Raw genomic sequence first — 18,885 nt, forward strand, 5'->3', positions numbered from 1 at the left:
TGTCTGATACTAGACAGAGAATGTCCCTTCCCAGATTTAGTGAAAACTAGCAAGCTGCAAACCCAGGTTTCTGACCGTGACGTAAACTAAGGCCATTGACTAAAATGGGACTGTATTCAATAATGTGCAGTATATCCTAACTTTCTATTTTAATAGGAAATGCAGTTTGTTAACTAAGGAAAGAATCATGCCGAATCATATCTTATTGCCCTTATTAAATTTAATATATGATCTTTTAAAATGTAATTAATTTGGGAAGCTGCTGAATACATTTGAAAATTAAGATTTTATGGGCACTGTAAAGGTGATAATACATCTTTCTCAACTTTTCCATTATAGTTTTAAAGTGTTACTGGTACATTTATGTTTCTAAAGAAAATAGTAATCATGTTTCATAAAAATGACTACCATTATCAATTATACTTATTTGTAAATCATGGTTATCTTTCAAATTTCAGGTATTTTGATGGCATTTGTTTGGTCCGCATGTCCAGCCTCATGTAAAAGTTGAGTTTTGCACTTTTTAAACACTGTGAGTGGGACATCTAGTGGACGACACACAACAACACATCATGCATTTGTTTATTTTTAAATGGTCAGAATGTGCTTTACAATGTAAATCATGTGTATTATAGAAAACACAGAATGGCAATAAGTCTAATATTTTTTATATTAGACGAATGCATAATCTATTTATATAAGGCATTGGGTTATGTAAGAACATTTGAGAATAAGAAGTCATTATAGCAGGCCAAATTTACTGGTAAATGTGACTCAGTTACAACTCAGGTGAACATTTTCTTTTTCACGTCATGCACTAAATGGTGCACTGAGTCTGTGGCCTTGGTCAATTGCCCCCATAGGGATAACACATCCAGGCTGAATAAACAAAATGGGTCTAAAGATAACGGCAGCTAAAGGATCCGTTCAGAGAACTGCAGTTAAGCGTGTCTCTGTAATTATCTAATGGCAGAATTACAACGTCAGTCCTGGCAAACCTACATCAGACTCCCTGTTTTCCGTGATGTGAAATGCTGTGTGTCTTTTATTCTATGGTAGCCTACTGGGTGTAGTTTTCCCCTGGGGTTACTTTAGTTACTGAATCACAAAATTGCTCATAAGTGATCCTGAAGCATTAAAACTTTTAATAGGCATGTATGTTTACGTTTACGTGTTTACGTCTACTTCCAAATGATACAATTGTAAGCCATGTTATAAACTGTTGAAACCATATCTTATAGTTTTTTACTTTTATAGATATATAGTCATTCGTTTAAATTCAAGGAACAGACTGGTAGTTGTTTTGCTGATCTAATCGATGAGTTTATGACTCGTGCTCTATTAAAGTGCTCACGTAATTGAAGCCATCTGTCAGTGCAAGTACAAGGGCTGTGTTCTGCATTAATCCTGATTATACTAGATTAATGTCTCCAGTTTGTGGCCGGCAAAGTCATGATTTCCAACAGCCAAGGGATGTCATGCAGAAGTGCAACCTCATCCCTCAGTTACTTGAGGTAACTGTACCTTTGAGTGGATGGGTTACTATTTTCTCGCGCTTCCTTGTAATTTGTTACCGTTTCAGCGATAGCAATTGCATCTGTGTCTTCAAATAGTGTGCCATTTTCATCTTGCTTATTTAGTACCACAGTTTGACACTGGCATATTAAAGTCTTTCTTGAAAAAGTTGTTTATTATTTGTTTATTTAAACAGGTTTGATCAAACACCTAAATTTGAATTCCCTAAATGTAAGTTTGCCAGCCTTGTCTGATACAATACTTCTGTTTCTGTGTATTTGCATCTACAAATATACACAGTAAAATCACCAGTGTTCAAAAAGGTCAAATTAACACTCGCAGTGTATATACTGTATAATCCACACTCTCAAAATTTTCTTAAAGGGTAGTTCACCTAAAAATGATCAGTTTATCATTTACTCACCTTCATGTTATTTCATACCTTTATAAATCACTTTGATCCGATGAACACAGAGAAAGATATTTTGAAGAATTTTAGCAATTTTTGGTTTACGAACATCATTGACATAGTAGGGAATATTAAATGTCAAAGATGCCCCAAAACTGTTTGCTTTCCTATATTCTTTAAAATATAAAATTTTGTGTTCAACAGAAGAAAAAATATAATAACTAAATTTCTACTATGGTAGTGGATTTGTTCAACAGAACAAAGAAATGTACACGGATTTGAAACAGTAATTAAGACAGATTAAAATTTTTGGGCAGACAGTATGTTCATTCTTTGCTATTAGATTAAATTTCTCATTACTGAGCTGAGCTGAGCAAAATAAACAAAATAATTAAAAATCTTATTTGAAGTAAAAGTTTCACCTCCTTGTTTTGAGCACTCATAGACATCTGAGAAATCAATACTTTCAATATTAAATACACTGCTGCTTCAGTCCTGAAGTCTTGAGAGGAAGGTTAACCAAACACATTCAGATCAGGAGCAGAATATGTAATTACAGATCACCTTTCTGTTAACCCAGAGACAAATTAACACAATACTGAAATGAGATGGATTTGAGCTTTACAAGTAACACTTGTTTTAAACTCAAACCATGGTGTGTTTTTCAGGTGTACCACAGTATATCTTGCATTTATAAATACACACAGTCTTACATTGACCAACTGACACATTTTCAGTGATCAATATCCCTGATCAGTATTGGTTTAATCATCTGCTGTTCCTTTTCCTCAATAAATCACATTTACAGCAGATGACCATTTGTTAGTATTGGTCAACATATTTATTGGCATTTTATCTCATTTATTGTACAATCACTCATGGTGCTCAACTTCTTTTCTTCATAGAACTGTAAAACTTTGCATCATAAGGATATTATCATGCACTGTAAAATCTCTTGGAATAATATTTAACATTTGTTTAACAGTGCTTAAATCCTAATGGTCTGTCCTGTTTGAATCAATGAGTTATTCACCAAAAAAGATTTTATGAATGTGTTGATGTGTTTGAATTTGTTGCAAAAAAACAATTACAAACATTGTGTTTTATCATTCATATTCATAGTATCATTTTGTCAAGCTTAGTCACGGACTTTTGTGGTTACCTGCAGAAAAGTTCACATGTAGAATGCAGCAGTTTACAAACCTCCCTTTAAAATCTCGTAAATAAAAGTAGTAGTTTTCTCTCGTAAAGAAAACTACTGCCATCAGCAGCCAGTTTTCTACGCCACCACCTGTCGAACCCGCCCACATCCCTGACACGTGTGTGCTCCCCACCTTTTCTCCTCTGTCTGAAGCTGATGTCTCAAAGGTCATTGGCTCCAACCACCCTACCACCTGCCCACTGGATCCCATCCCCACCCATCTCCTCCAGGCCATCTCTCCAACGGTTGTGCCTGCTCTGACCCACATCATCAACTCTTCGCTCACCACTGGGACATTTCCCACAGCGTTCAAAGAGGTCCGCATCACATCGCTTCTAAAGAAACCCACCCTGGACCCTACACTGCTAGAAAACTACAGGCCTGTCTCCCTTCTTCCCTTCATCGCCAAAGCCCTGGAGCGAGTTGTGTTCAACCAGCTCTCCTCCTTTCTCATGCAAAACAACCTTCTGGACAGCAATCAGTCTGGGTTCAAGACCGGTCATTCCACAGAGACTGCACTGCTCTCAGTCATCGAAGCCCTGAGACTGGCAAAAGCATCATCCATGTCATCTGTGCTCATCCTACTGGATCTGTCTGCTGCCTTTGACACTGTCAATCATCACATCCTCCTGGCTTCTCTCAGTGCTATGGGTGTCTCTGGAATGGCGTTGCAATGGTTTGAGTCCTACCTCTCGGGTAGGTCATTCAGAGTATCCTGGAGAGATGAGGTCTCCGCGTCCCAACAGCTCAACACGGGGGTGCCACAGGGCTCAGTGCTTGGACCGCTACTCTTCTCCATTTACATGACATCCCTCGGCTCGGTCATTCAGAAGCATGGCTTCTCCTATCACTGCTATGCCAACGACACACAACTCTACTTCTCATTTCAAACGGACGATCCGACGGTCGCTGCTCGCATCGCCGCATGCCTGAGTGACATCTCGCTTTGGATGAAGGATCATCACCTGCAGCTAAACCTTGCAAAAACGGAACTGCTTGTGATCCCAGCCAACCCAAAGATTCACCACAACCTTGCCATTCAACTAGGCTCATAAAACGATTACACCGTCCAGCACAGCCAGAAACCTGGGAGTGGTAATCGATGAACCGGCTTAACTTCACAAGTCATGTTGCCAGCACCACCCAGTCCTGTAGATTCATCCTCTACAACATTAGAAAAATTAGACCTTTTCTATCCACATTAGTGGAATGATCTACCAGCTGCTACAAGATCAGCAGACTCGGTTGCCATCTTTAAAAAACACTTAAAAACGCATATCTTCCATCAACACGTCGCTGGTTGATTTTTCCTAATTCTCTTCCCTTTCCTTCATTATAATAAAAAAAAACTTACTAACCTCACTATTCTTAGCTTTGTATACTGTGCTAGGCTTTAATGGACTAGTTTGATGCACTTATGTATTTTGTTGCCTATGTTGTTATAATTGCTTCCAATGTTTCCTCATCTGTATGTCGCTTTGGATAAAAGCGTCTGCTAAATGACTAAATGTAAATGTAAATGTAAATGTTAAAATAAATAATTTTTTATTTCTTTTTTTTTAAATAATAGGTATATATTTAGTTTTCAAAACAAATAATTAGTCTCGCAGTGTATGTGACATTAGATCTTGATATACAATAGTTTGAGTTTATTAAATAATACAATATTTAGGTTAGGTTAGCATAATAACTATTTTTAGTGAAAATGTATTTGTACAAGTCTGCCAATATATGATTATATTTAATGAATTCCCTCAAATCTTAGAGGTGATGCCATACATTCCTGAAGATGAGGGTGGCATGAAAAATAAAGCAACATTTATTAGCAAGTCTTTTATAGAATGGTCAAACCTGCTGATGTGTTTAGTGGTAATAAACAGCAGGTGGCGATGCTTAACAGCGCATATCTTTCCTGCCCTGCGAACAGACAAACTAGTTTGTTTTAGTATTAAGTCAATATTAATCCACCGATGATTCCTGTTTGATATCTTAAATTATTCCAAAAAAAAGTTTTATTCACTTACCTGGCAACAGTAATCATTATTGGACACATTATTTTAAAATTATTATTATTATTTAAAAAACCTTAGATATTCAGTATTGCATCTTAAACATTTCTTCAGTAGTGTTAAAAATCTTAAATGTCATCTAGATATGCAGAAATAAATGTGTAATGTGTGTGAATTTAGTCCTATTACTGCCATATGTCATTGACCACAGTTCACTGTCAAACATATTAACCATAATTCTAGCTTAATCGGTGTCATTGCAAAACCTCACCTTGCATTAACTTGAATAGATTATAACTGTAGACCGATTATCAATTTTGTTCAAAATACTGAAGGCAACACAGGGTACTTGCAGGAGTCATTGGGGTCAGAAGATAACAGGTTATTTCATCATAATCAAAGTCCTAAGGGGTCATGGGAAAACTTGCATTTATGGCTATCTATCTATCATCTATCTATCTATCTATCTATCTATCTATCTATCTATCTATCTATCTATCTATCTATCTATCTATCTATCTATCTATCTATCTATCTATCTATCTATCTATCTATCTATCTATCTATCTATCTATCTATCTATCTATCTATCTATCTATCTATCTATCTATCTATCTATCTATCTATCTATCTATCTATCTATCTATCTATCTATCTATCTATCTATCTATCTATCTATCTATCTATGACTAAGCGATGTTGCGAAGATAAGAGTTAAGAATTAGATGAAACCCTGGGCTTCATTACCACAGAATATGTAAAAAACCTTAAGACCTGTGGTATTCTAAAATTATATGGAATTCAATAGTAAGTCAGTCTGTTTATCGGTTCTATAATTACAAATCTTGGATAATTGAAGGGTGAATTGCAATTACACGTTCTGCTGTCAGTATAGGGTGTATTTACAGAAGACCAACACTCACAGTGATATTTATCTCTACCATTTGAGTCTTTCTAAATGCTGGCGTAATGCAATCGTTTTGTTTTTCATTTTCTATGTTGAGAGAGCATCAGCTTACATTAAAACTAGTTTTTAAAATCACATTTGTTTTTGTTTAGTAAACAACAGAGTGTACAGACTTCAGAAAATAAGAATAGAAGAAAATGCTGATATAAATAGGAATATTTTACGTGGCCCACATTAGACAGAAACATGAAGGGAAAAGTCATTTTTTTCTTTGTAACATAAATAGTGCGTTGTCCGTACTTAGTGTCAGATACGAATGAACCCGTCATTTCACAAGAACGAGATCTCAGGACTTATAAAAAGCCAAACATTAAAAAAGGCGTTCATTTGATTTTTAATAAAGTAAGCACAGTGCATTTTTTAAAGTAACCGTGCGCAGGAAGTTGGTCTTGTTCACCGTTCCCCTGTATTTCTGTTGGCTGAGTGCAGACCCTGCCCCGATTGCCTTGTATTCGTCTATCTATTGACGTTTACAGAGCAGATGGAGGCAGAGAGACTGATCTGATCTCTAGTCCTCGGAGGTCAATCTCGCTACAGTTACAGCCACTTGTTGCCAAATCGCTCAGAGACCGCGAACGCGCCGCGAAACCGTTTTCAGAAAGCAACTATTTCACTGCGTTCGCGACACACATCTAGATGTTGAGACGGGAATACAACCACTTCTGACTTTGTGTGGGGGAAAAGGTCACTTTTGAGCAAATTCGTCGCAGTTGACGGGAGAAGCATGGTTGACAACGCGAGCATAGCAACTAAATCTGCCCTGGTAAGCGCGAGCTTCTGCACTTTCGGTCGAACGGAGATTCTCATTTTTTGCGTGTCATTTTTAAAATGTTTTTATTTCCAAGTCGCCCTGTTGTGTACTTGTTATAAATTGTGTATCAACTTGTTATATATTTGCTGTACCTGTTCATAGACTAGCTCGCGTTATGTTATGTTATACGGGATCTCGACCTAGCTACCCATAAACAGCAAATGTACATTTCGTCATGTTTGTGCCAATGTGCCAATACTTTTACGTATTTTTATCAAAAATGTGTCGCTGCGTGTATTCGCAGTCATTTTATAAACTTTTTTGTTGACTATCAGGCATTTTGTGTAGCGTAACTAATCTAGCTAGTGGAGTCATTTCCATAGGAAACCACGATTTATACGCATCATGTGGACTGATCTATTATGTAGGATAATAACACTCAGAGAATGTAATTCAGGCTACATCTTTAACAAAACCCGCTCATCCGTTTGCAGGACTTTAAGCGCGTTTTAAACACAAATTTGACATTTTGTTGCCCACAGCAAGCCGCTTTCTCGTCGGCCAACAGTCTGCTGGTCAACTCCTCCGGCGCTCACAGTCACTCCGGCGGCGGCGGCGGTGGAATGAAGCTGGAAGCGGTCATGGAGAACCTCCAGCGGCAGCAGGCGGCTCGCCTCGCTCTGGAGGAGAAGCTCCGGCAAGCCGAGAAAGAGAAAGACATCAGGTCTATGGTGGAGTCCCAGATCCAACAACAAGCGCTCGCTTTCCGCCACTATCAAGCAGCTGTCAGAGGCGCGTTCGCCGGGGCAGCCCCGAAATCGCCCATGGCGAGCCTAGGCCACCCGGCTGAGCGCATAACCGACTCCGACATCGATGACGATGATGACCCGGACCTGGACCGCGGCATGGATGACGAGGATCGAGATCTGGAAGAGGAGGACAGCATGAACGAGGGTTGTGGGGATGAAGATTTAGAAGGACCCCTTGCTCATTACCCACCACGTCACGCTCTTTATCCCGGTTTGGGACAATCTCCAAAAAGTACCCCGGTACATCTGTCCAGAGTCCAGCCTCCGTATCCAGCTCCGAGACAGACCGAATCGCCGAATGGTTTGGCACCGCAAGCACAATCGCAGCACCACGAATGGACTTACGAGGAACAGTTCAAACAGGTATGTCCATTAATAATAAGTTCTGTACATTATAGAATTGTACCGTCGTAACCACTGAATGTGCTCGTAAACTATATGGTGGTTACTGATGTGCAAAGTTTTAAAGCATGGAGTGAATTTTCTTTTGCTGTAACTATTTGCCAAAGTCCCATTTTCTTACACTGCTAAACATTACTTCAGATAAGTTTATAAACTGTACAGAATACAGTCTATTATGCAGTTCTATGATTATATTGTTAGACCTAAGCTACTTACTGTACATCGTGTATTGTCGTTTAATGGTAACAGTAAAGGGGCCTTTATCAGTATTACTTGCTGCTTTATGAATGTGTCATTTCTGTACCGTACTTCCATACAAACTGTGCATGTTGTGTCTGTTGCATGTCTTATAGATACTTAAAATATTTAACTGATAACTACTTTAGTTGTGTTTGTGCAACACAATTGAAGCGCAATAATGTTTTTATCGGTGTTGTTGTGTTGTGATTTGCAGTTGTGTTCGATCATTCTGTTTCGAACTGTTTTAGTATGAAAACTGGATGCTCCTGTTATTCAAGGCAGTCTAGTGCACACTGGAAATTCAGGGTTATGCACAAGATTGTTTTCCGAGTTATTTTGCAGAAGCATAGTTCCATGTTATTCTCAGGGGATCATTCAGAGTGATAGACTGAAAGTGAGGCTCTTAAGCAAACACAGATCTATAAAGAGTGAGCTTGGATGGACTTGTCATTCCTTATTTATGATAGATCATTCAGAGGCCCGGTCAAATGAGACATGCACATTAGCAGCTGCATTAGTGTAAGCACTGGATTAACATACAGGCGTACAGGTCAGTTTGAATAAGGACCGCTGCGCTTTGATTGAGATTCATCAAAAGTACCATAATAATGTGGGATATTGTTGTATTCTTATGACAATGTCTTACAGTGTCATCCCACATGTCATGATGCTCTTCTTGTCAAACCCTTACAGTATTTGGATTCAGTTGTTCAAAAGCAGCTTTAACAGATTCAACAAAAAAGAACTTCTGTTGTGAAATGCTGTTGTGTAGCCAAACGTTTAATGCTTTTTGATTATATAATAGTTCGATATTAAATTAGCTGTAGCCAAATAAGTGATTCTGTAGTAAGCAATTTTGATCTGTTTCAAAATCCACTTTCAATGTCTTGATCTGATTTTATTGAGCTCACATTTATTTAGCCCAGGTCGCACCGCATATTCTGAAAAGGCGAGCTTTGCCACTGCTTCACATTAAAACCTAATTTACTTTATAAAACGTATGCTTGTTTATTTATTGTCTGTATTAAGAAATAAAGCTTAATTAAAATGAACTAATTACAATAATGTTTTTGCTGTATACATAAAAATCTTGTCTAACTTTATAAAAACAAATAAATTGAGGTTGTGGTAGAGAAGTCAAGGATGTGAATTTAATCACTCTTGAGCTATTTACACAAATCAAGTGAAATGTAGAAACAATGAAAGGATGCCGATGGCATTTGGCAGACTGACTGGAGCCAGTGTACTGCCTGTTTTCAATTCTAAAAAAAACATCCAAACGCAATAAATGCCGTCTTGAAATAATAAAAGCTGTTTAGAGGAATGTAAAAATAGACAGAGGCATTGAACAACTCGGTCATGGCAAAAATTCCTGGTGTCTGTATTTACAAAAGTAAATAGAGCAAAATATAGCCTACTGTTAAATGAGAATACTCAGATCTTTCTTTTGTCTTCAACATGTTTGATTTTCATTTCTGTACAAAATCTTGAAATAGCCAGAAAAGAAAATCAATTATAGACCTATACGAATTAATAAATGTATGTGTCATTTCTTAAATGGCGTGCAGCTACTTTATTATGAATTTCTTTACGTTGTTTAGTTGTCTACAATGCATTTAGTGTATGTTTGTGTGTATTTCTAATGACTTTATCCTTAGTATTTTTGAGAAAAGAAGTGACAGGACGGAAAGGATTAGCAAGTTAGCATAGGAGGAGACGAAGTTAAACCGCATGCCATATGTCCATTTATTGTCAAAGAAACAGTGAGGGAAAAATATCACAGAGTTGCGTAGAGTTTTGGCAGGAATGCAGGAAACTAGACCTAGTGGCATTCCAACCTGGCTCCCTCCCAATAACGCTGGGATATCCCTCTCAGGCTGCGTATGGGTCGGCTCATAGCCAAGCCATTACGAAAGAGGAACAAACTACATACTTCAATACAGTCTAGCCAGACAAACATGTTTGTGTGTGCGTCCACAAAGAGAAACACTGTCTGCACCAACATTGTTGTACACTTAAATATTTACTTTTTCATTGAAACGTTTTCACTTTTATTTATTGTCTTTAAAGCAGGATAACAGGATAGGGGTGAAATTTATTTTATGTATTGTACATATACAGTACACTTGCATAATTTATTTTTGTATTGAACCATACATTTTCTGAATTTTAAACTGTTATCATTATGAAAATGACGTTTGAAAAAGACGTTTTTTTTACATTGTATCAGTATGCGATTATTAAGGGCTAACCAAAGGTTAATAATGTGGTGGGAAATATTATGCATATGTAGCAGGTGCATAATCTCACTACAGAAACCTATTTGAAGTGCATATCTAATAGTCACTAAGGAAACTACAGAATATGTTTTCCTTGAGCAAATATCAATCATCTCTTGATTACTCAGTCTGACCTCCACTTTGTTTTCAGGGCCTGTGTTTGATCCCCCTTTTTTTCACCCTGTGCCATGTTTTGCAAACACGAAAAACTCACAGAATGGCTTTTTCCCATAACAAGGCTTTTACAGGGCCATAGAGGGGGGCTGGGCAGGGCTGAAAGGGGTGGAGGATACACTGAGACTGCGGTGTTTGATTTCACTTCAGAAGCTTTTGGAAAAGAGGTTTGTATTTTCCTGTTCAGTTTGGCATAGTAAAATTATTCGAATGTATTATTTTTTAGATCTGGGGCTATTAGCACTCTCTAAACTCAGGGCTGTCTGTTGGGCCCCCTAATCTTTTAGTTGTGACCCTTCAAAACTCAAAATGAGCTTTTTTGATATTTAAAATGCTGGTAAAAACAGATTACTTGGCATCAAGCAGTCGGCGATGACCTAATTTGAAAGCCTTTACGATTGCGCAAAACATTTCTTGGAGAAAATAGGAAATGAGGCAATTGTGAAATCACTGAAAGGAAGGCAACGTTCCCCCCCAGCCAGGAAGCCAAAGTAGTCTTTGTGGTTAAACAAACGTTTTGTCATTGGGTAGGGGTTTTAAGATATGCACCTCTTTGTTTTCCTGGACACCTTTGTAAAGGAGAAGAAAAACTTTGTCTATAGTGGAAGTGAGAGACGGACAGACTATATTCAGCCAAGAGTGGTTCTTACCCTTGACCCTATGCACTTGATATATTTAAATGTCCTGATGTTTTGTGACACACTTCCATTCTAACCCATTCATACCTTCATATACATGCTTGATGCCCAGACACTTCCACACGGAGTAACTCCAGTGTAAACAACAGAAATTCCTTAACTTTCTAGACCTGCTCCACCTCTACGGTAAATCGCCTTCTGTTTGATTGCACCCCTTTGCTCATATGTTTTTTGGGTCTAGGGAGCCATTAAGCAGCCCAGCATGCAGTCTCAAGCTATAACACATGCATGGAAAAAAATCTCCATATGGCACAGAGGTTGTGATTTTTACCCAGCAGCTCTATCGTTAGCAGTCTGTTGCATGAGCTATCGCAGGCCTTCCGACAGCTGTGCCAGGTTGGTTTTGGATGTGCGTGCTGTCAGTGGAATTATTTAATACAATTTCAGCAGTCTCCGTTTTAGATCGCTTGGGTGTCTGCTTCAGCCACGTCCACTATAAAATCCGTTTTACATGTCATCAGCTGCCAGATTTGATGAGACATTATAATCCCTGTCTTAACATTAACCACACTGAACATTCAGAACTGGTCACAGACCCACGGGTAAAGGTACAGTACATCTAGTTCACTGATCGGCAAAATACAAACAGGGATGCCTTAACAGATGGTGTTGACTTCTGCCGCGTTTCTCAGAACTTTTCTCTGTTTTGCTGGGGAATGTATTGCGTAGCCTGTTAATAGTCTCTGTTTCTTTTCAACACTTTGCCCTTAATCGGAAAAATGAGGTGTAATTTCAAGCAGTTGTTGAGGGCTTGACCACATGGCATCATTTAGACTCACAATTTATAGTGAGGGTGCCCTACAGTACACGATTTCCTGTATCCAGTCAAGTGACCATTGGGCAGCTCATAGGAATTGCGGATTTGAAGTGTATAACAATGTGTGTCTTAACAGGTTTTTGTTTATCTCTTTGTGCCATATGTTAAATAGAAAAGAGCAAAATGACAGATACACGATCATAACATTCAGAAAAAACACCCTTATTTATTCAGTCATGTCTGAAAAATTACTTCTTGCTCTTGTCTGTGGGAGTATTAATTTGCATATTAGTAGTGAGTCATTGTAGATTTATTTCGCAATTGCTAGTAGTAAGCAATGTTCAGTTGACATCTTCTGTACAGTCTTTATACTTTAAAAGTACTTAATATTTGACCGTATGCACTGTATATATGGTTTAATAGTACTTTAGTGTTTTTCATACTGAGTACAGTTTTGTATTATACTGTATGATCATTAGCACCGCTAACACGTGATATACTGTCATCAGCTCTCTTTAACTGCTGTGACAGGTTCATCTTACTGGATGTCATACGTTTCTCTTGGCACTTAAAATAAACTAGCTATCGATGGGCTTGCGGAGCCATTTCACCATTAATCCATGAAGAATGGTAATGGAAGAAATGGCTAATCCTTTGCAGTGTGCTTCTGCATATCTCAGCAATAAACCAACGTGTATGAGGATAACCAGGCTAAATATGCTAATTTGGTTTTGGGTGCTTTTGAAAGTGTTTAAATGTTTCTACGGGTGAATAAAACACATGCGGACATGGGTGGGTGTAACATGTTGCAGCTGACGTTTCATGTTATTCGATCATTATGTCTCGGGCCATATTGCTTCTCATGTTTTGAGATTTTGAGATTCACTCTGTTGAATTGCATTGGAAACATAGCGAACTGCTTCTGTATCTTTGTGTCTGCTGGGTTTTGTTTGTTTGTGTTAAAAGTGTAAGGCTATTAGTAATACCCATTTCTCAACTGTTGATTCATTTATACTGTATGTAATCTCAGTCTCACCCATTCTGTCTGATTCAGAGACACACTTACAAGTCTAAAGATCAGAGTAACGTGAGCTCTTTGCTTTATCCAACAGGTGCAGAAGTTTTAGATAATAGACTAATAAAAGGAGGAGTGGAAAAATGGGTGAAAATGAATCTAAAGTGAATAGACGTGAAAAAAAACTATAGGAGGGCAGAAGTGAAAGTCTTTGCACAGTATGTGAATGCAAATATACAGTTATTAGAGATAATCCAACTTGCTTGTTGAAACATATTCTACTGACGTAGGCAACTAACAGCACAATGTTGTGTATTGTGAGGTTTTCTTGTTGAACACAAATGGCGTCTGTTTTTGTGGGCTTCATTAGCATGAGTCAAATGTAGTTCTTTGTACGTCACAGCCCATGATTTCAGTTGTACCCTTGACATGTGTTCAGTCAGGGCACTGCAGCGGGCAGGAGAGGAAGCAGAAAGATTCAAGCATTGCGTTCGGTGGTGGTGGCTCTTCGTCTCTCATTCAGGAGGTCAGTAATCACCCCCCCACCCCCATTCCTCATTTTTGCTCTCCTTTAGCTTCGTGCACTCACACCCCCTTTCTCTGGCCCCGAGCCCCTCTAAAACAACCCCTCCAACCAAACAGTGACAGTCCAGAGAGTCTGTCTTGACGACAGACAGTGTTGAAAACAAAGCACCTTTCTCAGGAAGATGAAATGATAATGTTATCTTTGTCAGAGCTTTTCCACACAACGATGAATGCAAAAAGAAAATAACGTACACCAATTGTTGTTATTTTCAAGACAGCGGCAATGAAATGAGAAGTTTAGCATTTCGATTTTTAGCTACTTGCTATTTTGTAAATAATTATATAAACTAATATTCTATTAGTAAATAGCTGTGCAATAAACAACATCCAAACGCCAAACAGTATTTCAGTGTTAAAGTTGCATAAATGCAAACATTGTTTAAATTACGAGATGTTTTAAATTCATAATTCGAAATTAGGAATAAAAATCAGACTAAACTTGAAAAATCTTGAAAAATAAGAAAAATATCTTGTTTATTTCGAAATTCAGGCCACAGAGAAAATGTGCAAAAAACATTTGGAAAGCCTTTTTGGTATAACCCATTTGTAGATGAGAAGTTGTCAAATAAGACGCACGTGTGTACTATGGTGTGACAGCAAAAAGTTGGAAAAAAAATAACAATGAAGATTAATCTCTTATATGCTATTTTATATTTTAAAGATGAATATTAATAATATCAAATACATATCGCAATAGTCAGAAGTAGCCTTTCATAGATCGAAAGTAGCTTATGATAACAGTAATATGTTTTTTAAATATATGACAATATACAGTATTTTATTTGATCTTATTTAGCATTTAATCGATTTATCAATGAGAAACTCCTCTGAATTATCTTGAATTTGATACCTGTGCAAATGAGAATTCTACACAAATCTCATGAAGAATGATCTTTGCAAAATAGAAAATGTATCGAATTAAAAACGTATTTTCATCCTTCTTGTTCTGTAATTAGAGAATATCGAAACCACTTATTACAACCTGATTAATGTATTTTATATACCTAATAAGAACAAATTCAACATAAAAAAACGTCACAAACTTGAAAAGGCGCATATGAGCCATTATTAGACAATGTGATGGTCTGTCCTAACTAAGTTTGCTACATCATGGCCCAGTTTAATCCATTGTAGGGAATTCATAAATATGTGCGACTCAACTGACCGTACTGTGCCCTACAGTACATACTTCACAACCCACATGCAGCAGAGAAGGGCTGCTTTGTTTTTAATGGCCAGCAATGAATTCAGGGGTCAATTAGAGCCTAAATTCCGCAGGCATGTGATACAACATTCCCCACCTTTATGAAAGACACCTCAATTAAAGCGGGCAGTCTCTACAATAATCCACAGGACAGCTTTGTTTTAAAGCTGTTAATCATTTCACTCATTTAAGAAGAGCAATTTCAGCACTCTTGTCCTGGATGTCATTGACTTCCACACCTTTGTGCTAAAAGACTCGAAGGTCAATAAAAAAGATGGTGGAAAAAGTGAGACCCCTGCTTGCCGGTGCCAGGGCGGAGCAGAGGCATAGTTGAAACAGCATCAGAGCACTCTGGATGGCAGGAATTATTTGTTTTACAGATTTAGCCCTACACCCCAATTCCTTTCCTACTGCTGTTAAGATGATTTATCAGGTCTGAAGGGAATGATTAAATATTTGAAGTCAAAACAAGCTCGTGTTGGGTTTTGCTCAGAGGGTTTGTGATTTTTCCGTCTGGTTTGGTTGTTAAAGGAGATCGTAACCTGAAATATTTACACTGAAGTGAAAAGGCCAAACTGGTCACTATAGAGTCAAATATAAAAACTATTACATATCCTGCAGTGAGACATACTCACTAAATTAAATAAATAAATCTTAATGGCTGTATTAATGGATATACTACATAGATTTTTACTTTAAAACATTCTCATATGTGTCTCAAATAAGTCTTTAAATAAGTAGCTTTGTATTTAGGCAGTAAGACTGTTAAAGTAATTTTCCTTTCGAAGTACTTAAATAAATAGTTTTAAAAGGAATCTAGATATATTTTCTACTGTACTGCATTAACACCACATGGGTTTGCTATGGCAGGAAAGCATCACATGTTCACAATATCGGTTTCTAAGGACATTCTAAGAATTTTGCTGCCTTTTGTGTGAATTATAGCTTTGCTGAACCAATCAAATGCCAAATGAAAAAAGTGTACTCTGACCTTCAGTGCACAATAAAGTAAATAGCCCAGGCTGCTTTTGTCCACGGCATTTTCAATATTGTGTAAGAGTCTTAAGAAATAAGTGTGATTATCGGGATCCACCGATAGCGGCTATTGAATGTTTGTACCGTTTGTATTTCCAATCACACTTCATTTAATGTTACATCCGACAGTTTTCCAGCTTTGTCCCTCGATGTGGGGACCAGAGTCCTGCACGGGTCCTGTTTGATAAACCTGCACCCGCAGTAATTAAACGAACACCCGACCCCACAGCAGCACTAATTTAATTCCGTACCCGACCCTACCCGTTATTTTCTCACGCAACAAGCAACAAAATATTAGGAATTCCTGGTTAATGCATTTTTGAACATGTAGTAAACTCAATATGGCAGAGTTTCAGGAGAGACAACCAAGAGTGTATCCGCTTAAATATTGTTAGCTAATAGTAGCTATTCTGTATTTGACAAACATAAGCGGTTCACCCGACGGGTGCCCGCCCGTGTGCAGGACTTCAGAGATACTGTGAATGCCTTTGGTTTCAGCATACAGAGCTTTTGAATGTGTTAACATATAGAATACATTTTGGAGAAGGAAAGGAATAGAAATAGAAATAATTACCTTAAAGGTTTTTTCTGTTTTTTTCTTTAAATAGCCATGAACTTTCTACACAGGTTTTGGTTTATATAGGTAGGCATAATTGAATGAATAGAAGTAAAAGTTATATCCGTAATACTCATGATCATCCTGGTTTCTTCCTTCCTGCAATATGTACAGAGAAGCAGTCAGTAAATTCTTATTGAAGTCCTCACTAAATCAATACAAACTAGATATATCTCGTAATGCCATAGATCCACAGCTGACCAGGAGATCTCAACATCTTAACCGTGGTTTGTGATTAGTCTTTCTTCGGCCATATAGCACATTGAATTTGGCAAAATAATCTAAATCAGCAAAGACTAATAGTTGATCCCAAATCTCTAGTGTTTGTTTTCGCTATTAACAAGAGCAGTAAAATATGACTTGAAGAAATTTGCTGATAATGAAGGATATTCTTTGTATACCAATAAAAGTGCAGCCATGCATAATTTTAGTGTATTGATAAAGATGTCCGGGTCGAACACGTTCAATCATGATTGACCGCACTGTTAAAAATCAGCCAATGCTATCAACTCAGGACATTATCCACTTCTGCTAGGATGGAACCTAATGAAGTTAAATAGAATTTTGACAAGATAATGGATTTGTTTTCCTTCCTTGATTCCATTCTCTCCCCTTCAGCGCTCATGACAAACTGTGTAGAAAGACGCGAGAAGGAAAAGGATTATTCAAGGCTGCTCACGAGGGGGATGAAGGATCAATAATGAACCTTTTCGTAAAAAAGGAAAAATCAAGCGAAGGCCTCTATAATTCGGGGGCCGGGTTAGCACTTAGGTGTGGGAGATGAATTATTTCTGGTGTAAGAGAGATCTGGCCCCTCCTTAAGGGATGATCGCTGACACATAAAAATGTACAGCACATAGCAGAGAGGAAATGTATATTTAAAGTTGCGTGCTTTGCATGGAGGTAAAATAATGGACTTCCTTTGTAAAACAAAGTACTTTCTGAACGATAATCTTATTCATGCCTTCATTTAAAGCTGCACGCTGCAACTTTGGTTCAAAATAAACCAAAATCGGCTATTAGGGAAATTAAAAGTTTTCTTGCCTTTCTTTAAATAATCATTTATAATTTAAGTACATCAAGTATGTAAAGTAACCCCCAATTTTATGATTCAAACAGCGATATTAAATTAGCCATTTATATTATATTCACTATGGTTTTTACCAGTTATTGTGTCATTATTCAAATCTCAAAAGATAATCAAACGTATAGTCAGTACTTCTTTATATAATTGAAGAATAATATGTTACCGTCACTTTAAGACTCACTTTAAAACACAATACAGACACAATAGACATAGACCCAAAAATGACATATTGTATTTAGATTTTATTTATCATGTTTTTTTATTACTTGTAATGTCATTATTAATGTTTAGAAGGAAACTGAGACTAATAGTCGGTCGGTACACTTTATAATCAAGAAATAATTTGTCGCTGTCACTTTAAGATGATTCCCGAGAAGCGCAATATAGACACAAAAGTTAGGTATTTAACTTTGTTATTTTATCCACCATGCGTTTTACCAAGTGTAATGTCATTAGCAATGTGTCAAAATAAACCCTCAGACTTACAGTCAGTACTCTTTTATATGATCGAGAAATATGTCGCTGTCACTTTAAGATGACTCCCTGAGAAACGTGATCTTCTCAAATCAGCATTTGCCTCTGTGAAATCTAACATGGGCTTGCTGACTCCTCGTTTCTGTTTAGCATAAGCAGAATCTGATGACCTTTGACCTGTTTGTAGACCTCACCCCCTCACATCGCCATAAAACCAGGCATAGATTCCTCGCTTGGTCATTGATCATTAAGCAGATCAAAGGGTTTGGAAAAAAGATCAACCATGCCAAACACCAGTCCGTAAGCTGATCGGTATAACAACCAGATTGTTTTGAAAACCTTAATGCAGTAGTTTTGTGTAGCGCCAATAAAAACATAAAAACATTAGTATTGAGAAAGGATAGTAATAAAACAACATACTATTCCAGAGAAGGTGTGATGTCTGTCGTTGGTGTGGTGTGTGTGCGTGCATGGATGTGTATATATAGTGCTCACCTTTCACCTCTCATCACTCACCACTCACCGTGTCTCCTCGTAGCTTCAGTATGTGTTTTTGACTAGCTCGCGCGTGCTCCACACCTTAGCGGACTGCAGCAGAAACGTGGCGCATTCAGAGCTCACCGCGACTCATGTTCGCTCTCTTCAATAATTCAGAGCC

The 18,885-nt window shown here is 37.6% G+C and overlaps 1 protein-coding gene across 2 annotated transcripts in view; it reads left to right on the forward strand.

Moving 5' to 3' along the window:
- The first annotated feature begins 6,563 nt into the window (after positions 1-6,563).
- Positions 6,564-18,885, forward strand: part of arid3c (AT rich interactive domain 3C (BRIGHT-like)) — a 60,885-nt gene continuing 48,563 nt past the window's right edge. The window contains exons 1-3 of one of the 2 annotated variants that reach the window (XM_079487485.1): positions 6,564-6,864; positions 7,395-8,024; positions 13,666-13,752. In XM_079487485.1, coding sequence (XP_079343611.1) covers positions 6,826-6,864; positions 7,395-8,024; positions 13,666-13,752 — 756 coding nt within the window. In that variant the 5' untranslated portion in view covers positions 6,564-6,825. The remainder of the gene's footprint in view (positions 6,865-7,394; positions 8,025-13,665; positions 13,753-18,885) is intronic. The other variant, XM_079487486.1, reaches the window with a different exon arrangement.

Source organism: Barbatula barbatula, assembly GCF_947034865.1.
Source record: "Barbatula barbatula genome assembly, chromosome: 2".
NCBI lineage: Eukaryota > Metazoa > Chordata > Actinopteri > Cypriniformes > Nemacheilidae > Barbatula > Barbatula barbatula.